Genomic DNA, 27,738 nt, shown 5'->3' on the forward strand with positions numbered 1-27,738 from the left:
CATCCCTCTCTCTCACGTGACCTAACTCCTCCCCCCGTGACGTCATATCCGCGAGGCCGTTTACGCCCGGATTACATATGCACTGCCCTTGAAGTTGATTGTTCCACACCCGAGACCGCTTTCCTTAGGCTTAGAGCCTAGTCTCACATGGTGTTGGACCAGATGACGTCAAAAGCCGCACAACTCAAAGACAATGCACCATCAGAGTATGAGAGCTCGGGGTAATCATTTACACCATTTTCTACTGGCAAATGAGGTTCCAATGGTGGAGACGAAGGGTTGTTCATGTACATCTGTGACCAAAGTTGATATCGCGGTGAATGTGAGGTTGGCAGCTGTGCTGTGTGTGTGCGCTCAAAACGTACAGCTGCTTCCGGCGTATGTAGAGTAAGACCCCTCCAACAATGATCACAAATGCTCCCAGCACACCTCCCACCACACCTCCCACCACAGGGCCAATGATGTTTCCCGAGCCTGATAGGGAGGGGAAAGGAGAGAAGGGCGACATCAGTGATGTGTCAACACCAATAGGATTTACATATTTCTCCATAAGAGGGTTTTTTTGGGTTATATTGGGTTATATCGCGTAAATACAAATGCGTTGTTAAACGCAACACCACCCAACACAGCCAATCACGTAACAAATGTGCCAATTAGTTACTAGTTCAGCACTAACCGGTTGTGTGTTGGAGAGTAAACCCATAACATTTACAATTCAGTACTACATTACAACTAGCCTCATCAGGCAACAGTCATAATTAAACTTTAAGAATTGGCTGTCGGGTTTTAGCGGGTTTAACGACACACATTTATATTTTTGTGATCTAACCCACTCGTCAGCATAGACCCGATCCCTGATCCTGACTCACCCAGCTTCTCTACCTGGTCCTGACTCACCACCTACTCTACCTGGTCCTGACTCACCCACCTACTCTACCTGGTCCTGGCGCACCCAACTACTCTCCCCCCCCCCTTCACTGGAACAAACTCCCCCCTCAACATTAAGCAATTATCTTCGCTCGCTCGTTTCTTCTCCTCAAAAACTCACGTATTGTTCCATAGCTCACCGCACGACTCCTTAATCTTCCCCTCATAACCACCACCATTCCTGCTTCCTCTTTATATTCTCATGACAAGGCTCCCCGCTCATTCCCTCATTCATGCAATACATTCATTCATCATCATTCGCCCACATCAATTTTGCCTTAACGTAATTGAGGAAATCATCACAGATTTGCTCATAGCTTCGTCTCGTCTTTTTTATTCACCTTATCTCCACTATTACATTCAAATTCCTAATTCTCCATACAGCGCTATATAAATTACGTTAAGACAAAATAAGCTTCTACCTGCCCACTGCTCAGGTTTCTCAGTTTTGCAAAACGCTTCAGAATAGCGGCAATGGCCTTTCTGGAACTGGAACCGTGCCAGCCCAAACAATAAATAACAGAGCTTCGAGAAAACAATTACATTTAAAAATGCGTATTGTAGATGGTCAAAATTTTGTGCACACTTTTGCTGTTCATACTGATGAATGCAGTGCTCAATGAACCTGGTTTCCCGAGTTAAATTCCCAGTCACAATTCATTTCAGGGGTGACTGATGTCTGAACCCGTCCTGGCCTCTACCGTCATGAACCAACGTGCACCGACCAGTGGGGTGAAACGTGGCCACGCAACTCCCACGTGTGGTGAAACGAGGTCAAGACAGCATTGGGAGGTGGGAAGAAGAGCACCTCCCCCCCTCCAACCCAGCTTAAATATACGCTCCAAGCTTGGTGGTGTTTCATTCTTCACCTGAGGATGGCTGCTTGCAATGTGGCCGATACGTCGTGAGAATTATTTTATTATATTTTATTTTTATTATTTTATTACTTCCCTTCTACGTGACTTTACCGAAAGAACCAGGAAGATAACCTAGATACCTCACAGATCTCATCAAGAAGCATAAAGCATCATCACACAAATTCCGGTCATCATCACAGCAGCAGCGGCTTTTGGATAGATGTCTAACAAAGATGGTCAGAGCATCACACGGTGCTTCCATTGTGCTTCTGCGGCCATCCGGAACGCCATAGGACCTATGCACTTTTAAATCATGAATTGAAAACTCTTTTCTTTGTAACTGATATTTCTGTTTAGTTTATTGTCCTTTCCCACACCTCCAATTATCACAGTTGGCTATGTATGGTGCGAAATAAGTTCAACATACATACACATGTGCACGAGCTGGATATGCTCTTATGCTGAATGGCAGTAAATCGGAATACTTACTGGATAATGTCATGAGTGGTAGAGAGAAACGTGTGTCCGTGTAGATGGCTACCCCTCCAGCGCGGACGGAGCGTGCGTTTGGAAGGTACGTGTAGACGCGGAAACTGATCCTGAATGGTGGCAATGGACAAGGTGGAAGAACGACACGAGAATGAGGGCAGGAGTTTACACAACTGATGGGTGAGGAAATATGGATCCATGGGTGGTGTATACAAGAGGTCATACCTTCTCCGTTGGCCTATTATAAGGCTTGTCATTGCAACTTTAAAACATGGCACTTGTACCAGGCTAGGTGCACTCTTTAGCAGCAGAGCAGTGTAGAAAATACTCTGAAAGAGCAAGATGGCACCATTGATGGCAGCCTCGGCCAGTTGGTGCTACCTGTTTTGTCTTGTTTTGTCTGTTTATTCAGTGTTCTGCCAAGTTTTTCGGAGTTCTCTAACAAGAGACGAACTTTAAACATCAGGGAAACAACTCGTGTGGATTTATTTCCCACTTTTCTGCTTCCAGCGGCAGAATTAGTGGGCATTCTAGTCAAAGCCGTGCTAGGCTTTGTTCAAGCAGCGAAACGCCGCCGAAGGGGTAAACGGTCGGGGGCTCTAGTACGGCTACGCAGACGCGGGATCCGAACAGTGCTTCCAAGCTTTTTCCTCTCAAACGTACGTTCACTGTGCAACAAAATGGACGAACTTCAGCTACTGATGGTGAAAAACAGAGACTTTCTTGCATCTTCTGTCTTTTGCTTCACGGAGACATGGCTGTGTGATTTGATCCCGGATACTGCGTTACAACTGGCAGACTTCCAACTCGTAAGATCGGATCGGGACATAGCACTCTTCGGCAAGACGAGGGGCGGTGGTATTTGTTTTTACACTAACAGTGGCTTGTGTGTAGATGTAACAGTGATTCTGCAACATTGTTCTCCCGACCTGGAATCATTTTTATAAACTGTAAACCTTTTTACTCGCCTCGCGAGTTCGCGTCGCTCTTTTGGTCGGAGTTTTTTTGCCGCCGGGTCCTCATGTTAAAGAGGCCCAACGCATGCTCGCCGACCAGATTCTGAGTGTGGAGCTAGAAAATCCTGATTCTCTGGTTATCGTACTCGGCGATTTTAACAAAGGTAATCTCAGCCATGAACTCCCTAAATACAGACAATTCATGAAATACCCTACCAGCGAAGGGAACACTCTGGATCACTGCTACACTACAGTCAGTAGAGCCTACCACGCCGTCCCCCGAGCAGCATTGGGACACTCTGACCATGCCATGGTCCACCTGATTCCTGCATACAGGCAGAAACTAAAGCTCTGTAAACCTGCTGTGAGGATATCTAAACAGTTGACCAGTGAGGCTATGGGGAATCTGCGGGCGTGCTTGGATTGTACTGACTGGGATATGTTCACGACTGCTACCAATAGCCTGGATGAACTCACAGAGGCTGTGACGTCGTACATCAGCTTCTGTGAGGACTGCTGTATTCCAACACGCACCAGGGTGTACTTTAACAACAACATACCCTGGTTTTCAGTAAATCTCAGAAGGTTGAGGTTGGAGAAAGAGGAAGCGTTTAGGAGTGGGGATAGAGACAGATTCAAAGAGTCGAAGAACAGGTTTAGCAAGGCGGTGAAAGAGGCTAAACGACTGTATTCAAAAAGACTAAAACATCAGTTCTCTGCTAACGACTCTCCTTCTGTCTAGAGAGGGCTCAGGCAGATCACCAACTACAAGCCCAGAGCCCCCCACACCACTAATGGCTCCCGCCTGGCCAACGACCTGAACAAGTTATACTCTAGCTTTGAAAGATATTTGGACTGTCCTGAACTACCCCTTCCCACCCAAGAGGCCTCCCCCTCCCCCCACTACAGAGATGACTCTCTCAATTCAGGAGGGAGAGGTTAACAGACTTTTCAAGAGGCAGAACCCCCGCAAAGCAGCCGGGCCAGACTGTCTCTCCGGCGACCCTCAAGCACTGCGCTGACCAGCTGTCTCCGGTGTTCACCAACATCTTCAACACCTCACTGGACACATGCCATGTATCAGCCTGTCTCAAGTCCTCCACTATCATCCCTGTGCCCAAAAAGCCAAGGCTAACAGAACTTAAAGATTACAGACCTGTCGCCCTAACCTCTGTTGTAATGAAGTGTTTTGAGTGCCTGGTACTGGCACATCTCAAAGCCATCACAGACCCTCTCCTGGACCCCCTGCAGTTTGCCTACAGAGCCAACAGATCTGTGGACGACGCAGTTAACATGGCCCTCCACGTCACCCTACAGCACCTGGACTCCCCAGCAACCTACGCCAGGATACTGTTTGTGGACTTCAGCTCTGCTTTCAATACCATCATCCCTGCCATGCGTCAGGACAAGCTCTCCCAGCTAAACGTGCCCGACTCCACCTGCAGGTGGATCACAGACTTCCTGTCTGACAGGAAGCAATGCGTTAGGCTAGGGACAGAAGTCTCTGACTCCCGGTCCATCAGCACCCGATCTCCTCAGGGGTGCGTCATTCCCCCTCTGCTATTTTCCCTGTACACCAACAGCTGCACCTCCAGTCATCTGTCCATCAAACTCTTGACGATTGCGGACGACACCACCCTCATTGGGCTCATCTCTGGTGGGGATGAGTCTGACTATAGGTGGGATGCTGACAACCTGGTGACCTGGTGTAGCCAGAATAACTTAGAGCTTAATGCTCTTAAGACCGTGGAGATGGTTGTGGACTTCAGGAAGAATACAGCCCAACTCACTCACATCACCCTGTGCGACTCCCCAGTCAACACTTTGGAGTCCTTCCGTTTCCTGGGCACTTTCCTCTCCCAGGATCTCAAGTGGGAACTGAACATCAGCTCCCTCATAAAGAGTGCACAACAGAGGATGTACTTCCTACGGCAGCTGAATAAATTCGACCTGCCAAAGACAATGATGGTGCACTTCTACACAGCCATTATTGAGTCCATCCTCACCTCCTCCATCACCATCTGGTATGCTGCTACCACTGCCAAGGACAAGAGCAGACTGCAGCGTATCATCCGCACTACTGAGAAGGTGATTGGCTGCAATCTGCCTACCCCCGAGGACCTGTACACCTCGAGGACCCTGAGGCGAGCGAGGAAGATTGTGGCCGATTCCTCCCACTCTGGACACTCTCTGTTCCAGCTACTCCCCTCCGGCAGAAGGCTGCGGTCCATCAGGACCAAAACCTCACGTCACAAAAACAGTTTCTTCCCATCTGTTGCTGGCCTCTTCAACAAGGCCAATGCTCAAAATGACTTTAACACTATATCTGCACAATGACACCTTGCAATATTTGCACTCTTACCTTATTTAAATTTTTGTAATTTTATATTGCATATTATAGCTATTGTATATTTTATATTTTATTTTATTCATATTTTTACATACTTTAGCTCCTTAGTATTAGTTAGACTTTGTACCTTTAGTATAGTTAGACTTGTACACCACTTATTTAAAATTTTGGATTCCTATATGTTGAATGTATGCACCTTCCTGCCAAAGTAAATTCCTTGTCTGTGCGAACTTTCATTGCGAATAAAACCCTTTCTGATTCTGATAGGCAGCTGTCAGATCGAGAGAAACTGCATCGGTTTAACGTCTCCAATTTACAAATGTGTTCTAGGTAGGCCTTGTCAACACTCCTGCCATTGTGAGCACGTGATGACACCTTCCTTTCAAAAACATCGCGTAAACATTTCAGTAGGGTTTTAATTCGTTGAAATAAGCTCACGGAAAAATGCACGCGGGCAGGTAACATACCTGTAGGCAGTGTTTTGCTTTAAGGGGCCATTGGGGAAGCTTCCACTCGTTCTGCCAGTGCCAATTTGGACACTGACGATGGAGTTGAGGTTGGAGCACTCGGAGGGATAGACACGATCGTCCACCTGGTACACGTTCGTGCTGCCACTCGCATATTCTGAATACGTGCTCAGAGGCCACCTCTTCTCTGGACTCTCGCTGTTGGTTCCTGTGTGATCGGACAGAGTGAATCCATCCATCGGTGGATTCCTTTTTTACATGCATTCGTAAAAAGTTGCACGTAAAGTTTCCAAAATGAATCCTCAAAGGAATACTCTATATACGTGGATCTAAATTGCACGTGAAAATTTGCACTTTAGATTCTAAATATGTATATACTACGGGTTTCGTTACCGTAACAATTTCAACTTGAAGATAGAGAATGAATTTCAATTTAAAGCTTTCGTGACTGCAGGGATTCATCTTCTTGGTTCTTTCGGTAAAGTCACGTAGAATGAAAATAATAAAATAATAAAAATACAACATAATAAAATTATTCTCACGACGTTACGGCCACAACGCAAGCAGCCGTCCTCAGGTGAAGAACAGGTCTGTCGAGAAGACAGACTCTGTCAGGTGAAGAACAGGTCTGTCGAGAAGACAGACTCTGTCTTCTCGACATACATGTTCTTCACCTGAGGGCGGCTGCTTGCGTTGTGGCCGAAACGTCGTGAGAATTATTTTATTATGTTTTATTTTTATCAATTTATTATTTCCATTCAACGTGACTTTACCGAAAGAACCAAGAAGATGATGGAGAATGACTCAGAGGTGCAAGGAAGAAGCACAGGCAAGACAGAAATGCAGCAGCAGCCAGGAAGTCAGCTGGCATCAAATTCAGACCTCGACTCCCCTTCTCTACCATCCCAGGTTAGCTCTACAGTCCTCTGATTATGAAGGTTTAATCAGTCAATTAATGAGTGTTTACATCCAGGAGGAAACAAGTACCCAGAGAAAACCTACGTAGAGCAAGACCATTCTATATAGATGCCTTCTCCTGGCCAGCGAGGGTACAGGACCACGACGTTAATGGGTCGGGTGTTTCACCATACGGAATGATTCACCAACACTCGCCTCCACTATTGTGGATTACAGACATGCAAAGCTACCAAGGCTTGTATAAAAAATAAAATTGTGGAAGAATCAGATATTGATGCCGCTACTTCTCGTATACTTAGCAAGCACTCGAATGTTTCATCTCATTCCCCCTGGTAATAAAGTTAACAATCATTTTAGTCGTGCATGAATGAAGTGACCGAGCCGTTTTCATGGCATGTCCATTGCGTTACCATCGGACTGTTTGACGATGATCGTGTAGTACTTGAGGTCACCGTTTGTGTTCTGGAACCAGCTGCAGCTGAATGAGATGGTTAGGCTGTTCGGTGTCACCTGGTTCTGCACTGTCGTGATGTTCACCGTCTCCGGAACGGGTGGAGGAGCTACCCACATGAGCATGACAGTTTTGGAAATGAGCATAGGTACACAGACTGTCGTAACTTAGAGCTATTTGTTAATCCACTACTGGACGAAGGCATAGACATTGCTTGATCATACTTTCCCATGCTGGTCAGTGTGGGATAACGAAGCAGGGGCTGGAGGAGCTAGCAACAGTTCAGATACGGATATTTACCATAGTCAGCAAATGCATGGGGTGGGGGGGGGGATAGCGCAGCACCCTCAATACGGTGACCACTGCTCCAACGTAACAAGTGAGGCTTAAACAAAAATCCATCGTAGCCGTTTTTGAACAGCCAGTCGTCAGGGCAAGTGCTATTAATGAGCAGCCATTTAAAGGATAGCACCGCTCGCAAGAGAGTTGATAAGGCCACTCCCAGAACTGGCCACCTTTTTCCCTCTGCAGTGCGGTACGTAAGGTGAACTTCTTTTGTACCGTACGTAGCCAATCATGCTAAATCGGAGGTGCAGAAAAAAAACAAATTCTGATGTTTAAACACTTAACCAGGTCGTCATTTGAGGTACAGTTGAGTAAAGCAAAGCCCAAACCTGAACTTAAGTTGTTGGGTGTGTACGATGACAACTTTGAACTGTTTATAAAAAAAAACACCATGCACAACACGATTGTTACTGGCATGTCAGAAAGTTAGGAAACGGTTAAGAATTTTAAATGACTGATACAGGTTGGTGTGGGTGGATGGGTGCTTGGACATGAACCCCCTGCTACCAGAACAGACCACCCGATTGTCTCCAATATGCATTGCACACATTTATGATTGATTTATTCACACATTTGGTACACAACTCAACAATCACAACCAATCATGTGCCAATCAAAATGTATGAACTCACCGCTTACGTCGGTCCGTGCTTTTCCTTGTAGAGTTTGACTGTGCACATATTCCGAGAAAGTGGTGATATTGACTAAGTATTCAGTATTCGGCTTCAGACGTCCAAGCATAGCAAATGTTAAATTTGTTCTTCCATTTCCCTGAGGCTCCGTAATTGTTTCATTCAAAGAATACTTTGTAATGACTGTGAAATTGTCATTGAAGACGCCTACGATCTGCAATGGTTTACTGCCGTTGATCACTTGCAGGTACAGCACGCTCCATACACCGTCGGGGAGAGACCAACTGCAGGATATATTCTCCGAGGAATACGTGAAGCAAGAAAAGTCTCTGACAGATGCTGGATCTGGGGGAGGGGGAAAAGTTGGTGAATGGGGTAGTTAGGGGGGAGGGGATGCAGGATTGGTGAAGATGTAACTCTTGCTGATATTACCAATGACTATTAATCAAACCCATTTAATTCAAACACAGTGGCACAAAAAAACTGACACTTGCAGGCTCTCAGTTATGAGCATGTGCGTGCATGTGAGACACGGTTGGTGCCTAAAATTGTCGACTCCATTGGCAATACGGGCGTGCCAACATTGGGCCCGATTCCCCTCGGTGTGCGTGCTTACCAGTCCACCTCTGCTCTGGGTCTTCTGGTTTTTCCCTCCAGATTTAAAAGTCATGAGTTTAGAGTATTTGGCTGCTATAAATTTCCACATGATGATAAGCCACTTCGTTTTTGCTATCATTTATGATCGCCAGGCCGCTTCTGAAAAGAGCTACATAGCTCAGTGGGCCTTACCTGGTACAATAAAACTAGTTTATCGTTGTGCGTGCTGATGTTACATCCCTGTATGATGATAGATAACCGGGCCTTTTCTCGTATGGCCCCCTGGCTGTGAGTTCACATCCCCTGGTCGTTCACGATGCTGACTCCCTAGCTTTATTTATATCGTGCCTTAAAAGGCACATATTTTAAAGAAAATATATATTTCGATTTAAAGCTTTCGTGACTGCAGGGATTCATCTTCTTGGTTCTTTCGGTAAAGTCACGTAGAAGGGAAGTAATAAAATAATACAAATAAATAAAATTAAAACATAATAAAATAATTCTCACGACGTTTCGGCCACACCGCAAGCAGCCGTCCTCAGTTGAAAACCAGGTCTGTCGAGGCGACAGCGTCTTGGAGTCGCGGCATCTCTTCAGAAAGGTGAGAGACTCGATTAGCTGAGCCTTCTTATCCCGGAGCTTGTTGAAGGATCTCAAAGTTATGTGGAAACCCTCCCCGTAGAGGCGGACTGCAGTCACGAAAGCTTTAAATCGAAATTTAACCGCCTCTACGGGGAGGGTTTCCACGTACCTTTGAGATCCTTCAACAAGCTCCGGGATAAGAAGGCTCAGCTAATCGAGTCTCTCACCTTTCTGAAGAGATGCCGCGACTCTAAGACGCTGTCGCCTCGACAGACCTGGTTTTCACCTGAGGACGGCTGCTTGCGTTGTGGCCGAAACGTCATGAGAATTATTTTATTGTTTTATTTGTATTTTTTTTTTTATTATTTTATTATTTCCCTTCCACGTGACTTTACCGAAAGAACCAAGAAGATGAATCCCTACAGTCACGAAAGCTTTAAATCGAAATTTAACCGCCTCTACGGGGAGGGTTTCCACATAACTTTGAGATCCTTCAAGGACGGCTGCTTGCGTTGTGGCCGAAACGTCGTGAGAATTATTTTATTTAGTTTTATTTTTATTTATTTTTTATTATCTTATTACTTCCCTTCTACGTGACTTTACCGAAAGAACCAAGAATAAAAATTATATTCCTTGAATCTTTTAGTTTGAGATTGGATTTTGTTGGGTTGAGCCTGCACGTGTGTGTGTTTTGTGCAGCCCCTTCTGACCTCCAGGTGCAAGGCGCCTTAGCAGTGTAAATAAATATCAAATTATTACGGGGATCAAAATTACGTCTGCCTACTTTAAATCACTTAGAATTACATCCTTCCACATGTTTTTGGCCTGCTTATACCAAAAGAGAATAGTGGCCTGTCAACAAGACCAATGTGAATCGTGTATGTGTATTTTAAATGCAGGGGCAATGGCAGCATTACATGGTGGTAAAACGTTTTCAATACCAAATTAAGTAATACCACGTGTATTAAACACACTGCTCTTGTGATATATAGTAGCATACACACATTACTGTCTAAATTAAAATAGTCCGATCAACAGATTGTATAGGTGCTTACAAGTTATGTCCATGACCACATTTGACCAATATGAGAAGTACCCATTGGTAGCCTCCACAGATACGGAGTAGTTCATTCCAGGAACCAGGCCAGTAAATGTTGTCAAGTTTGAGTAAATATGGAATGTTGTAACCAAGTTTCCACTCTCAGTCTCTCTCAAGTAGGCCCAGTAGGAGAACGAGTCTAGGAGATCGGTCGTTCCTGAGACTGTCATGGTCGTGGTAGTCTTGCTGGTGATGGTTAAAATGATGTCACTTGACACTGAAATGGCCACATGCAAGCAAGACATTTTAATAGCATGTTTTAGTTATTTTACAATGGCTGAAGCGAATAATGAGAAATACCAATTGCAAACAATGGCAGCATCATGTGGTGGTGAAACGTTTTGAATACTAAAGTAATACAACGTTCAATATACGCAATGCACTTGTGATATATAGTATCATACACAAATTACTGTCTATATTAATATAGTCTGAACAGTTGACCACAACGGTACTTACAAGTTATGTCCATTACCACATCTGACCAATATGAGACAGACCCATCATAAGCCTGCACAGACACAGAGTAGTTCCTTCCAGGAACCAGGTCAGTAAATGTTGTCCCGTTTGAGTAAATTTGGAATGTTGTAACCAAGTTTCCACTCGCAGTTTCTCTCAAGTAGGCCCAGTAGGAGTACGAGTCTGGGAGATACGTCGTTACTGAGACTGTCATGGTCGTGGTAGTCTTGCTGGTGATGGTTAAAACGATGTCACTTGACACTGATATGGCCACATGCAAGCAAGACATTTTAATAGCATGTTTTAGATATTTTACAATGGTTGAAGCGAATAATGAGAAATACCAATTGCAAACAATGGCAGCAACATGTGGTGGTGAACCGTTTTGAATAATAAAGTAATACAACGTTTAATATACGCAAAGCACTTGTGATATATAGTAGCATACACAAATTACTGTCTATATTAATATAGTCTGAACAGTTGACCACAACGGTACTTACAAGTTATGTCCATTACTACATCTGACCAATATGAGACAGACCCATCAGAAGCCTCCACAGACACGGAGTAGTTCCTTCCAGGAACCAGGTCAGTAAATGTTATCACGTTTGAGTAAATTTGGAATGTTGTAACCAAGTTTCCACTCGCAGTTTCTCTCAAGTCGGCCCAGTAGGAGAACGAGTCTGGGAGATACGTCGTTACTGAGACTGTCATGGTCGTGGTAGTCTTGCTGGTGATGGTTAAAACGATGTAACTTGACACTGAAATGGCCACATGCAAGCAAACCATTTGAATGGCATGTTTGAGTTATTTTACAATGATTAAAGCAAATGAGAAAGACCAATTGCAAACAATGGCAGCATCATGTGGTGGTGAAACGTTTTCAATACTAAATTAAGTAATACAATGTGTAATATAGGCAATGCACTTGTGATATATAGTAGCATACACAGATTGCTGTCTATATTAATCTAGTCTGAACAGTTGACCACAACGGTACTTACAAGTTCTGTCCATTACCACACCTGACCAATATGAGAATGACCCATCAACAGCCTCCACAGACACAGAGTAGTTCCTTCCAGGAACCAGGTCAGTAAATGTTGTCACGTTTGAGTAAATCTGGAATGTTGTAACCAAGTGTCCACTCGCAGTCTCTCTCAAGTAGGCCCAGTAAGAGAACAAGTTTGGGAGATCAGTCATTCCTGAGACTGTCATCGTCGTGGTGGTCTTGCTGGTGATGGTTAAAACGATGTAACTTGACACTGAAATTGCCACATGCAAGCAAGACATTTTATTGGCATGTGTGGCACAATAGGAATGCAACACTTTTAATTATTTCCTCGTGCAGCAGTGGAATAAAGTGTAGTCTTGTGAATGTCCTCATGTGCTGTGGAGTACATCAATGCACGTGTGTACACCACCATGCGATACTGAGTCGGGTTTGTAGGTGGCTGACAGGGTCATTCAGTAACCTGACCTGTACAACAGTCACGTGGTTAATGGTGACTCGGTCGAGAATTTATGTGTGTAACACACGTGCTGTTGCATTTTACAGGTAAAGGACCCAAATGTTGATTTTGATGGTTAAATAAATAATAATAGGGTTTTTTCCCTTTTTCCTGGCGATAAAACTGAAACCTTTTGCAAGGAATCATGTTCACATTAACCACAATACTTGCAGTCAGAATGAAAACCAAAAACAACACTGATAATTTATGCATTGTCCTTGAAACTGATTGGTCCACACCAGAGACAGCTTTCGTTAGAGCCTAGTCTCATATGCACTTTTGGCGTCATCTGGTCGAACACCGTATGAGAATAGGCTCTAAGGAAAGCTATCTCTGGTGTGGACCAATCAATTTCAAGGACAATGCATGCATGATCAGTGCTGTTTGAGTAATAAATAAATAAATAAAACTCACCAAACAAGGACAAGAGGCCAATGTAAAGACATGCAGGAACCAACAGACAGTAAGTTGGAAACGGAAAAAGAAATTGAGCTTTCTATAGTTGACCAAAAACTGATCAGGACACAAAGTCACAATTGAATCCAGAATCTGAAGAATTCCACTCACATAAGACAGAAGGTGAACAACAGTAATTCGTAGTAACCAAGGAATATGTATCACCAACTGGTACAGAGAGCAGTGAGACAGATTCAGAGAGTGAATATCAGTTAACTTAAACAACTGAGGGACATATCTTGCTGAAGGCTTTAGAATACAGTGAAACCGATTTAGCTGTAAATAATGAAGAACAGCAATTGAATCCATCAAGTGAATCTCAAAGGGACTTAGAACAGAATGATGAAGAGGATGAGAATAGTCATCACAACAGGAGACGCCACCCTCAAATAGAGAGAAGACAGCCAAAGACACTCACCTATGACAAGTTGGGCTAACCTACCATCGTGAGAAGGAGCCCGGTAGCACAAGGGATAACTGTTGTTTGCTACTGGAGACCAACTACAACATGGGTGATTCAGACAAAATATGAGCGGTGATCATATGTTTGTTAAGTTGTTTAATATTTGTTTTGTAAGTGTTGTGTTTAATATGTTAAAAAGGGGTTACTGTTTTTTCTTCTTGGTTCTTTCGGTAAAGTCACGTAGAAGGGAAGTAATAAAATAATAAAAATTAAACATAATAAAATAATTCTCACGACGTTTCGGAGGCAACACAAGCTTTCGTCTTCAGGTGAAACCGTCACAGCAAAATATCTGAACCTTATATAAGGTACAGATATTTTGAGAATTATTTTATTATGTTTTATTTTTATTATTTTATTACTTCCCTTCTACGTGACTTTACCGAAAGAACCAAGAAGATGAATCCCTGCAGTCACGAAAGCTTTAAATCGAAATTTAAGGGGTTATTGCTTAAGATTAAACATTAAACAAAAGTGGCGAGCAAAAGGTTTCAAGCATTTTGGTAGGGCGATTATTAAGTACCGAAGAGCTGAATTCCACAGGGCAATGACAAGCTGGAAAGGATGTGTTTCTTAACAAATACTGGGGAAAGAATCCTAACCATTTCTGATGAGTAAAATGTGTAGCATAGTTTATTAATACCAGAGTATCTGGTAATTCCAAAAGCATAATACTACGCTGCGTATCCTGTCTCTTTGTGCACATAGAGTTGGAGCTGTAGTTAATACTGGTAAATTGATATAACCCTAATACTGTTTATTCTATAACCATGCCCATGCACCTCAAGTATGACTACTTGCAATGCTATTAAGAATAGAACACGTGTACAGAAGTAAGTTGTACAATGATGACAAGTAAAGTACGTATATAGTACTTTCAGTACAGATAATGGGTGTAAGATATCAATATAAGTAGATGGTATAGATAGACATACAACTTAGGATTAATGTAATATTCGAAAAGTCAAGTGTAAAGGTTTTGATTAAAGACAAAGATGAGTTTAAGGCAAACTGTTATTGAGTAATGGCGACTGGGTTGAGAATTTCTGTAACACGTGCTGAAGCATTTTACAGATTACCATAACAAATGTGTTTGCCCTCGATTTGGAGGACCTGCCCACGTCCTTAATTTCGAGTGTGCAACACATGTTTTTGTTATTTTACAATGATTAAGGCGAATAATGAAAAATAAATTAATCAATACATTTCTTGCCTGCAAAGAACATGAATAGCTTGGGCATGCAACAGCAAGACCACAGGGCACACAGACATATTGACCAAAACACTTCTGCTTAAGTAACCTTGCGAGCAGATGACGGAGGCATCTTCATAGTGGATGCAGTTGTTATCCCCCCAGGGAAGATGACGACAGTCGGAGAGCTGAGTCTCGTAACCAGAGCACCGAACATCGTCGAGCCAGATAGGGTCACTGCCCAATTCAAAGTAAGCATTTGACATGGCAACACCATTGAGGCCACAACCCAGTTGACGACACACGACCATGGCATCTTGCGGACTCCAGAAGTCGTCACAAACTGTTCCCCACTCGCCATTGTGGAACACCTCCACCCGGCCCCGACATGTGGTGTTACTCCCAGCCAGCCGAATTGTCATATCTAATTTAAACACACACACACAAAGTGATACAGTTATGTAACGTTTCGCCTACCATGCGGTGTACTAAATTGTCCCAATTCGAGGTAATGATTCCGTTTAATAATTAATGGATTTTTTTTTACAATGTTATTTGTGAATGTATTGAATAAACTCCTATTGGCTGTAGAGGTCACATGGAATAATTCCTGTACACACAATTTATACGAATGTAGAGGAGTAGTGTGATGACGTCATGTCATGAGCGCTGTAAGGAGACACCTTCGAGAACAGGGGCGGGTCCCAGTGAAGGGGAGGAGCGGCCCAAGTGGTACTTAAGGGGGACCCGGTGACGAAGGCGGGGTCGTTGTGGGAGCCCAGAGTGTGGATCGGCTGAAGAAGGTCTCACCCGCCCGTGACCGGATAGTGTTGGATTAACCCCCGTCCCAGCTCGAGTGAGAGAGCCCGAGACATAGCCGAGGTTAGGATGAGGAGAGCTTGGGAGTCCACGGGAAGGACCGAGTATAGAGAACACCTACCCCTGGTGTGAGCCGAGTGTTTAACCCATGTTAATAAATGGCGAACGCCCTTACAAGAAGTTCCGTCGCTGCGTGGTTCTACGACGCAACACGAATATAAAATAATCGTTTCTCAAACTCACTTTACAATGCATGCAGTGTGATGCAATAATCATTGCATGATCATGTGCCTATTAATTATGATGTCAGAATACGTGTGGCTGAATATTCGAGTTAAAGGCACTGCATCTTGATCGCTAGGCAACATGTTAAAACGAGTATCTACTGGCCATCATGATGAGGTATTGATATATGTTTACCCATATGACTGAGAGGAGTCGTATTAATTTGGATGAGTCTGACTATAGGTGGGAAGCTGACAACCTGGTGACCTGGTGTAGCCAGAACAACTTAGAGCTTAATGCTCTCAAGACAATGGAGATGCTTGTGGACTTCAGGAAGAATACAGCCACACTCACCCCCATCACGCTGCTACCACTGCCAAGAACAAGAGCATACTGCAGCGTATCATCCGCACTGCTGAGAAAGTGATTGGCTGCAATCTGCCTACCCTCGAAGACCTGTACACCTCGAGGACCCTGAGGCGAGCGAGGAAGATTGTGGCTGACTCCTCCCACCCTGGACACTCTCTGTTCCAGCTACTCCCCTCCGGCAGAAGGCTGCGGTCGATCAGGACCAAAACCTCACGCCACAAAAACAGTTTCTTCCCATCCTTTGCTGGCCTCTTCAACAAGGCCAGGGGCTCAAACTGACTTTAACGCTCAAACTGACTTCAGCACAATATCTGCACAATGACACCCTGCCATATTTGCACTATGTTACCCTATTTGCATATTTGTAATTTTATATTGTATATTAGAGCCATTGCATATTTTTGATTCTATTTTATTCAATTTATACATACTTTAGCTCCTTAGTATTAGTTAGACTTTGTACCTTTAGTATAGTTAGACTTGTAAACCACTTATTTAAGATTTAAGATTCCTATATGTTGAATGTATGCACCTTCCTGCCTAAGTAAATTCCTTGTCTGTTCGAACTTTCATGGCGAATCACAAGTTTCTGCCTCCAGGTCAATCAGCACCGGATCTCCTCAGGGCTGCGTCCTTTCCCCTCTGCTATTCACCCTGTACACCAACAGCTGCACCTCCAGTCACCAGTCCGTCAAACTCTTGAAGTTTGCGGACGACACCACCCTCATTGGGCTAATCTCTGATGGGGATGAGTCTGACTATAGGAGGGAAGCTGACAACCTGGTGACCTGGTGTAGCCAGAACAACCTGGAGCTTAATGCTCTTAAGACCGTGGAGATGGTTGTGGACTTCAGGAAGAATACAGCCCCACTCACCCCCATCACCCTGTGCGACTCCCCAGTCACCAATGTTGAGTCCTTCCGCTTCCTGGGCACTATTCTCTCCCAGGACCTCAAGTGGGAACGGAACATCAGCTCCCTTATCAAGAGAGCTCAACAGAGAATGTACTTCCTACGGCAGCTGAAGAAATTTAATCTGCCAAAGACAATGATGGTGCACTTCTATACAGCCATCATTGAGTCCATCCTCACCTCCTCCATCACCGTCTGGTACGCTGCTGCCACTGCCAAGGACAAGAGCAGACTGCAGCGTATCATCCGCACTGCTGAGAAGGTGATTGGCTGTAATCTACCAACCCTTGAGGACCTGCACACTTTGAGGACCCTGAGGCGAGCGAGGAAGTTTGCGGACGATTCCTCGCACCTTGGATACTCTCTGTTCCAGCTACTCCCCTCCGGCAGAAGGCTGCGGTCCATCAAGACCAAAACCTCACGTCATAAAAACAGTTTTTTCCCATCCGCTGTTGGCCTCCTCAACAAGGCCAAGGGCTTAAAATGACTTTTACACTTAAAATGACTGTCACACTTACTATAACATTTTATCTACATAATTACACCTTTACATACTTACAACGTGTAATCTTATTTGTATTTTTGTATTTTAAGATTGTTTAATACGGCTAATTAACATTTTACATTTCGCATTTCATAAGGTCTACTTATTCATAATTTTAAAGATTTTAGCCCTTTAGTATTACTTATACTTTGTAACGTTAGTATAGTTAGAGTGTATACCTTTTATATAAGTTAAGATTCCTACTTGTTCAATGTATGCACCGTCCCACCATAGTGAATTCCTTGTTTGTGCAAACTAACATGGCGATTAAAATTTTTGAAAAAAAAATAAAAAAATAAAACCCTTTCTGATTCTGATTGATGGTCAAGATTGTTGGCTTTCAGATGCGCGTCTGCAGCCGTCTGAAACGATCTTCCAATATTAGGAAGCCACTGGACCTATGCACTTTTACATGCAGGTTGAAGTCCTATTTCTTTAGAACTGCTCTTTGTGTGTTAGTTCGTTGTCCTTCCCTCGTAACTCTGATTAGCACGGTTGGCTACATATGGTGCAAATGAAGTTCAACATACATACAAGGGCAGGTGTGAAATTCTTCCATATGGCTAATTTAGATGCAGAGCAACAACTACAATTTCGCATTCAGGTTGTCAAGCCAGATAACCACGTCAGGAGCAGCGGAATATATCGCTGTGATGTCTCCTTCGTATTTGTTGATCGGGCATTGTGTCGTTATATGTTGTACTGTGTCTGTTCTTATTGACCACAATCGCACACTGGGCAGTTTTTTTTTCCATTTGTGAATCAGATCCGCATTTTCTGCCACGGTTTGTGCAGATACGGCTTAGAGTGGACCATGAGCTTTGTGGAACATCAAACTCATGGATATTCTGCATTAAGTCATTCACAGGGTATTTGTGAGTGATTTTGAACTCCATTCAGCTCTCCATGATTCACCGGGGTTGAACCTGCATTGTATATGGAGAAGCACATTGGTTCAAATGGGCTTGTGTGACTTCAAGTAATGACGAGGGACGTTAGTGATGTGCTGATGAATGGCAAGGCGACTTTCCTCGATGTGAAGGACTCCCTGCATGATTGCAGCTTTGCGGTGGATGGGTGGGGAAGGCATATATAGCAGCACGTGCAGCCAGGTTGTTGGGGACCACTTCAGGGTTCCAATGATACACCACATTGAGGTGTTCAGTTGAACAACAGCAAGTCGAGTGTGACAACTTCTGGTCCATTTGTGCACAGTACACGGTTACAGAGTACACAAAGGCCATAGTTGATGTCCTTAGCACTGGTGCTGATACTTCCCAGCTTGTGCTTGCCAGTTTATAGACCAGGTTGACCCTTGATAATTGTTTTTTACCCTTTTATCTGGCAAAAAAACTGACATTTTTTACAAGGAGTCATGTTTGCATTGACCACAATACATGCAGTCGGAATGCAAACAAAAAACATAACACATCTGGTCCAACACCATGTGAGCCTAGTCTCACATGGTGTTGGACCAGATGACACCAACAGGCGCACAACTCAAAGACAATGCACCATCAGAGTATGAGAGCTCGGGGTAAGAATTTACACCATTGGAACCTCATTTGCCAGTAGCAAAATATTATAGTTTTTTTACCCTTTTATCTGGCAACAAAACTGACACCTTTGATCTACGTTTCATTAACATCCTATTGTGACATATTGGAATGTTGTTTTTATTACTTAATCATCATGTAGGTGTGCCTTCAAAAGCTGCTGATTATAATGCTCTAACGTGTTCCGGTTGTATTTCAAATTCGTATAAATTGCTACATGATGGTATTTTTTAACTATTATTCTTAGTTATATATTTGAGGTTTAGGGACATAGACACAGTTGGCATCGGTCAATATATTTGTGTTAACCCAGAAGAAGTCGACATGTATCTTACCTATAAACGTCACTTTTTGTCTGTCTGTCTGTCCCTCTGTGTATGCTCGCTTGCGAGGGATTTGGCGCTTGGGCCGTGGGGTTTAGGATGAAAATGTTTTGCCGATGGGCACGCCCCCGGCCCCGCGGAGAACTTAGGTATTTCCGATTTTTCGTCCATCGCCTTTAAATCGGTTCGATTATCGATTTAGTGCGATTTTTCTTTATTTATTTATTTACTACTAGCGGAAGTACCCGGCTTTGCCCGGGTGAAAAATATATTTTTTAAAAACCTTACATATATATACACAGATACTAAGGTATTGTCAAAGCCCGGTGGGCTGTTTGTACATTTCTCCACCAACAAATATATAAGAGGCTTTCACAAGTCCAAAAAGTTGTAGAAAGTGTGGGGTAAATAGTTGATGTCAAAAGGTTTCCGAAAATTGCGGTCTCCCCCCCCCCCCCTCAAAAAAAATATCTTTACCCCTCGTAGGTATATATACTAACAACACCTTACATACAACAGAGGAAGTGATATCTATTGACTCTGTAGTAGTATCTACTGACTGTACCGTAGTATCTACTGAGCCAGTAGTAGCTACTGACTGTGTAGTAGTATTTAGTGACTGTAATAACTACTGACCATAGTAGTATTTACTGGGCCTACAGTAGTATCTACCGACTATATACTCGTAACGACTAACTGTATAGTATCTGCTGACTCTATAGTTGTATCCACTGACTATAGTAGTAACTACAAAATCTATAGCAGTATCTACTCACTCTATAATAGTATCTACTGACTCTAGTAGCTACTCACCGTGGTAGTATGTACTGACTGTATAGTAGTATATACTGACTGTAGCAGTATTGACTGACTGTAGCGGTATATACTGACTGTTTTAGTATTTACTATAGCGGTATCTACCAACTCGATAGCAGTATCTACTATCGCTACAGCAGTGTATACTGACTGAGGTCGTACCTGCTATCACTACAGCAGTGCATACTGCTGTGTTGGTACCTGTTATGATGACAGCAGTGCATATTGTGGTGGAACCTGCTATGATTACAGCAGTGCATACTGCTGTGGTGGTATCTGCTATGATGAGAGGAGTACATATTGTGGTGGTGGTACCTGGTATGATAACAGCAGTGCACATTGACTGTACTCATCATTCACCCTCACCATTCACCACTCACAACTCACCCTTACCACTCATCCTCACCACTCACCACTCCCACTCACTATTCACCATTCACCCTCACAACTCACCACTCACCAACCTCCCTCACCAATCTCCCTCACCACTCACCCTCACCACTCACCCTCACCACTCACCCTCACCACTCACCAATCACCACTCACCCTCACCACTCACTCTCACCACTAACCCTCACCACTAACCCTCAGCACTCTCACTCACCACTCTCCCTAACCACTCACCACTCACTCTCACCATTCACCCTCACCATTCAGCCTCACCACTCACCCTCACCACTCACCCTCACCACTCACCGTCACAACCACCACTCACCCTCACCACTCAACTTCACCCTCACTACTCACCATTCATCCTCACCAATCACCACTGACCAATCACCACTCACCACTCTCCACTAACCCTCACCACTCAACCTCACCACTCACCCTCAAAACTAACCACTCTCTCACCACTCACCCTCACCACTCAGCACTCACCCTCACCACTCACCCTCACCACTCACCCTCACCACTCACCCTGACCACTCACCACTCATCCTCACCAATCATACCCTCACCAATCACCACTCACCCGCACTGCTCACCCTCACCACTCACGCTCACCCTCACCACTCACTCCTCACTAATCACCACTCATAACCGCCACTCACCCTCACCACTCACCACTCACCCTCAACACTCACCCTCACCACTCACCGTCACCACTCACCCTCACTACTCACCACTCATCCTCACCAATCACACCCTCAACAATCACCACTCACCCTCACAACTCACCCTCACCACTCACTCTCACCACTCACCCTCACAACAACCACTCACCCTCACCGCTCAGCACTCACCCTCACTACTCACCCTCACCACTCACCACTAATACTCACCAATCACACCCTCACCAATCACCACTCAACCTCACCACTTGCTACTCACCCTCACCACTCACCACTCACCCTCACCATTCACCCTCACCACTCTCCCTCACCACTCTCCCTCACCACTCACCAGTCACGCTCACCACTCACCCTCACTACTCACCACTCACCCTCAACACTCACCCTCACCTCTCACCACTCACCCTCACCACTCACCCTCACCACTCACCCTGACCACTCACCACTCATCCTCACCAATCACACCCTCAACAATCACCACTCACCCTCACCACTCACGCTCAACACTCACCCTCACCACTAACCCTCACCACTCACCCTCACCACTCACTAATCACCTCTCACAACCGTCACTCACCCTCACCACTCACTCTTACCACTCACCTTCATCACTCACCCTCACCACTCACCCTTACAACAACCACTCACCCTCACTACTCATCCTCACCAATCGCACCCTCACCAATCACCACTCACCCTCACTGCTCACCCTCACCACTCACCACTCAACCTCACCCTCACCACTCACGCTCACCCTCACCACTCACCTCTCACTAATCACCACTCACAACTGCCACTCACCCTCCCCACTCACCCTCACCACTCACCCTCACCAATCACCACTCACCCTCACCACTCACCCTCACCATTCACCCTCACCACTCACCCTCACCATTCACCCTCACCACTTTCCCTCATTATTCTCCCTCACCACTCACCCTCACCACTCACCAGTCACGCTCACCACTCACCCTCACTACTCACCACTCACCCTCAACACTCACCCTCACCGCTCACCACTCACCCTCAACACTCACCCTCAACACTCACCCTCACCGCTCACCACTCACCCTGACCACTCACCACTCATCCTCACCAATCACATCCTCACCAATCACCACTCACCCTCACTGCTCACCCTCACCGCTCACCCTCACCACTCACCCTCACCACTCATGCTCACCCTCACCACTCACCCCTCACTAATCACCACTCACAACCGCCACTCACCCTCACCACTAACCCTCACCACTCACCCTCACCACTCACTAATCACCTCTCACAACCGTCACTCACCCTCACCACTCACTCTTACCACTCACCCTCACCACGCACCCTCAGAACAACCACTCACCCTCACAACAACCACTCACCCTCACTACTCACCCTCACCACTCATCCTCACCAATCACACCCTCACCAATCACCACTCATCCTCACTGCTCACCACTAAACCTCACCACTCACGCTCACCCTCACCACTCACCTCTCACTAATCACCACTAACAACCGCCACTCACCCTCCCCACTCACCCTCACCACTCACCCTCACCAATCACCACTCACCCTCACCACTTACCACTCACCCTCACCACTCACTACTCACCCTCACCACTCTCCCTCACCACTCTCCCTCACCACTCTCCCTCACCACTCTCCCTCACCACTCACCCTCACCAATCACCACTCACCCTCACCACTTACCACTCACCCTCACTACTCACTACTCTCCCTCACCACTCTCCCTCACCACTCTCCCTCACCACTCTCCCTCACCACTCTCCCTCACCAGTCACGCTCACCACTCACGCTCACCACTCACCCTCACTACTCACCCTAACCACTCACCACTCACCCTCAACACTCACCCTCACCGCTCACCACTCACCCTCACCACTCACCCTGACCACTCACCACTCATCTTCACCAATCACACCCTCACCAATCACCACTCACCCTCACTGCTCACCCTCACCGCTCACCCTCACCACTCACCCTAACCACTCACGCTCACCCTCACCACTCACCCCTCACTAATCACCACTCACAACCGCCACTCACCCTCACCACTCACCACTCACCCTCACCACTCACCCTCACTACTCACCACTCATCCTCACCAATCACACCCTCAACAATCACCACTCACCCTCACCACTCACACTCAACACCCACCCTCACCACTCATGCTCACCACTAACCCTCACCACTCACCCTCACCACTCACTAATCACCTCTCACAACCGTCACTCACCCTCACCACTCACTCTTACCACTCACCCTCACCACTCACCCTCACAACAACCACTCACCCTCACAACAACCACTCACCCTCACTACTCACCCTCACCACTCATCCTCACCAATCACACCCTCACCAATCACCACTCACCCTCACTGCTCACCACTCAACCTCACCCTCACCACTCACGCTCACCCTCACCCCTCACTAATCACCACTAACAACCGCCACTCACCCTCCCCACTCACCCTCACCCTCACCAATCACCACTCACCCTCACCACTCAACCTCACCCTCACCACTCACCCTCACCACTTACCACTCAACCTCACCCTCACCACTCACCCTCACCACTTACCACTCACCCTCACCACTTACCACTCTCCCTCACCACTCCTCTCCCTCACCACTCCTCTCCCTCACCACTCCTCTCCCTCACCACTCCTCTCCCTCACCACTCCTCTCCCTCACCACTCCTCTCCCTCACCACTCCTCTCCCTCACCACTCCTCTCCCTCACCACTCCTCTCCCTCACCACTCCTCTCCCTCACCACTCCTCTCCCTCACCACTCCTCTCCCTCACCACTCCTCTCCCTCACCACATGTTAAGGGCGATCCTAAAGAAATCTACAACCTTCGATGATTCCTTTGCGCTATTCAAAGAATCGATTCCTGGCGCATAGGAGATTTCCATTTTTAATTACAGAGTTTTATTTTCATTGTTATGTTATGCTTTAAAGTTTTCAGGAGTTTTTAATTATATTTTAGCCCCGGTCAACGCCGGATATTTCCCATTTGTAGCAGTTTATATCAACTCTATAACCAACTTATATTAAACGGAAATAAGGCGATTCTAAATGAATCTACAACCTTCGATTCCTTTTCGCGATTCAGAGAATCGATTCTTGGCGCGGTCGGTTTTAGAGTTTTAATTACACAGTTGTATTTTCATTGGTATGTTATTTTTTAAAAGTTTTCAGAAGATTTAAAATGTATTTTTCCCCCGGGCAACGCTGGGTATATCGAGTTTATACCACAAAGTCGTCGCCTGACAGAGTTTCGTGTCGAGGCCTAGTACCGTGCAGAGCCTCCGGCCTCGCCTAGATTGCCCACTCGGCTGAGGCTGGGTACTAGGGCCGTTACACCCCCCCCGCGCAACAATAATACTGTCTAATCGCTATAATTTTATTATCTACCGACCCTATAATAGTAATTGCACACATTGGGGTGGGGGTGGAGTGAAGAGGACGTGAAACTTTGATGAATTTACCTCAGAGTCGCGTGTTAATGCGTGCGCATATTTTTTACAGGAATTAAAAATGGCGTCCACCCCGCAGCGAAGTTGTTGCTACCCATTGCCAGGGGCAACCGCCGTGGTCCGGCGACATTAAATAAATAAATAAAGATTTAAATAAATCATTAACGAGAAATCGCACTAAATCGATAATCGGTCCGATTTAAAGTTTAGAGACGAAAAATCGGAAATGCCTAAGTTTACCGCGGGGCCGGGGGCGTGCCCACCTGCAAAATTTAATCTCGGCGAACCCCACGGTCCGAGAGCTACATCCCCCGCAAGGGAGCGTACGCAGACGGACGGACGGACAGACAGATAGACAGACAGACAGATAGACAGACAGACAAAAAATGAATTATATAGGTTAGATTGCCGACCGGCGCGTGACGAAGCACGCCGTTGCGCATGCGCGAGACGCCGACCAGGACGTTTGCCCCTGGCAACGGGCAGCAATGCCGTCGCTGCGGGGTGGACGCCATTTTTAATTCCCGTTAAAAATATGTACACGCATTAACACGCGACGCTGAGGTAAATACATCAAAGTTTCACGTCCTCTTCACTCCCCCCCCCCACTCCAGTGTGTGCAATTACTATTATAGGGTCTGTAGATAATACAATTATAGCGATTAGACAATATTATTCTAGCGCGGGGAAGGGGCAGCCCCAGCACCCAGCCTCGGCCGGGTGGGCAATCTAGGCTAGGCCGGAGGCTCTGCACGGTACTAGGCCTCGACACCCCACACGTGTCAGGCGAGCACTTTGTGCTATAAACTCGATATACCCAGCGTTGCCCGGGGGAAAAATACATTTTAAATCTTCTGAAAACTTTAAAACATTACATATCAATGAAAATACAAATGTGTAATTAAAATTCACTCACCCCTCTCCCTCACCACTCACCCTCACCACTCACCCTCACCAATCATCCTCACTACTCACCACTCACCCTCACCACTCACCCTCACCACTCACAACTCACTCTCACCACTCACGCTAACCACTCAACCTCACCACTCACCCCTCTCCATCATCACTCACCCTCACCACTCACCCTCACCACTCTCCCTCACCAATCACCCTCACCACTCTCCCTCACCAATCACCCTCACCAATCATCCACACCACTTATCATTCACCCTCACCACTCACCCTCACCCACTCACCACTCACCCTTCTCCCTCACCACTCACCCTAACCACTCACTCCTCTCCCTCACCAATCACCCTAACCACTCACCCCTCTCCCTCACCACTCACGCTCACCACTCACCCTCACCAATCATCCTCACTTCTCACCACTCACCCTCACCACACACCCTCACCACTCACTCTCACAACTCACTCTCACCACTCACGCTCATCACTCACCCTCACCACTCACCCCTCTCCGTCACCACTCACCCTCACCACTCACCCCTCTCCCTCACCACTCACTACCACCACTCCTCCTCACCACTCACCCTCACCAATCACCCTCACCGCTCACCACTCACCCTCACCACTCACCCTCACCACTCAACACTCACTAATCACCACTCACAACCGCCACTCGCCCTCACCACTCACCCTCACCACTCATCCCTCACTAATCACCACTCACAACCGCCACTCGCCCTCACCACTCACCCTCACCAATCACCACTCACCCTCACTGCTCACCCTCACAGCTCACCACTCACCATCACCACTCGCCCTCACCACTCACCCTCACCACTCACCGCTCACCCTCACCACTCACCCCTCACTAAACACCACTCACAACCGCCACTCGCCCTCACCACTCACCACTCACCCTCACTCACCCTCACCAATCATCTTCACTATTCACGACTCACCACTCACTCTCACCACTCACGCTCACCCCTCTCCCTCACCACTCACCCCTCTCTTTCACCACTCACGATCACCACTGACCCTCACCCTCACCACTCACCCTCACCACTCCCCCTCACCACTCACCCTCACCAATCATCCTCACTACTCACCACTCGTCCTCACCACTCACCCTCACCACTCTCCACTCACTCTCACCACTCACGCTCACCCCTCTCCCTCACCACTCACCCCTCACCACTCACCTCTCTCCCTCACCACTCACGCTCACCACTGACCCTCACTACTCACCCTTACCAATCATCCTCACTACTCACCACTTATCCTCACCACTCACCCTCACCACTCACCCCTCTCCCTTACCACTCACCCTCACCACTCACCCCTCTCCCTCACCACTCACCCTCACCACTCACCCTCACCACTCGCCCTCACTACTCACCCTCACCGATCACCCTCACCGCTCACCACTCACCCTCACCACTCAACCTCACCACTCACCACTCTCCGTTCACCCTCACCACTCACCCCTCACTAATCACCACTCACAACCGCCACTCGCCCTCACCACTCACCCTCACCAATCACCACTCACCCTCATTGCTCACCCTCACCACTCACCCTCACCACTCGCCCTCACCACTCACTCTCACCACTCACTCTCACCACTCACGCTCATCACTCACCCTCACTACTCACCACTCACCCCTCTCCATCACCATTCACCATCACCACTCACCCCTCTCCCTCACCACTCACTACCACCACTCCTCACCATTCACCCTCAACAATCACCCTCACCGCTCACCACTCACCCTCACCACTCACCCTCACCACTCACCCTCAACACTCACGCTCACCCTCACCACTCATCCCTCACTCATCACCACTCACAACTGCCACTCGCCCTCACCACTCACCCTCACCAATCACCACTCACCCTCACTGCTCACCCTCACCGCTCACCACTCACCATCACC

General features: G+C 46.4%; 1 protein-coding gene across 1 annotated transcript in view; it reads right to left on the reverse strand.

Annotated features, from left to right (window-relative positions):
- Window positions 1-27,738, reverse strand: part of LOC144733726 (receptor-type tyrosine-protein phosphatase beta-like) — a 97,449-nt gene that overhangs the window by 23,758 nt on the left and 45,953 nt on the right. Inside the window, exons 9-17 of the mRNA XM_078615750.1 lie at window positions 14,864-15,178; window positions 11,633-11,893; window positions 11,130-11,390; window positions 10,627-10,887; window positions 8,393-8,737; window positions 7,375-7,524; window positions 6,047-6,254; window positions 2,274-2,383; window positions 366-474 (exon numbers count right to left, since the gene is read on the reverse strand). Of these exons, the coding sequence (XP_078471876.1) occupies window positions 366-474; window positions 2,274-2,383; window positions 6,047-6,254; window positions 7,375-7,524; window positions 8,393-8,737; window positions 10,627-10,887; window positions 11,130-11,390; window positions 11,633-11,893; window positions 14,864-15,178 (2,020 nt within the window). The remainder of the gene's footprint in view (window positions 1-365; window positions 475-2,273; window positions 2,384-6,046; window positions 6,255-7,374; window positions 7,525-8,392; window positions 8,738-10,626; window positions 10,888-11,129; window positions 11,391-11,632; window positions 11,894-14,863; window positions 15,179-27,738) is intronic.

The sequence above is a fragment of the Lampetra planeri genome, chromosome 48 (genome assembly GCF_965212315.1).
Source record: "Lampetra planeri chromosome 48, kcLamPlan1.2.h2, whole genome shotgun sequence".
NCBI lineage: Eukaryota > Metazoa > Chordata > Hyperoartia > Petromyzontiformes > Petromyzontidae > Lampetra > Lampetra planeri.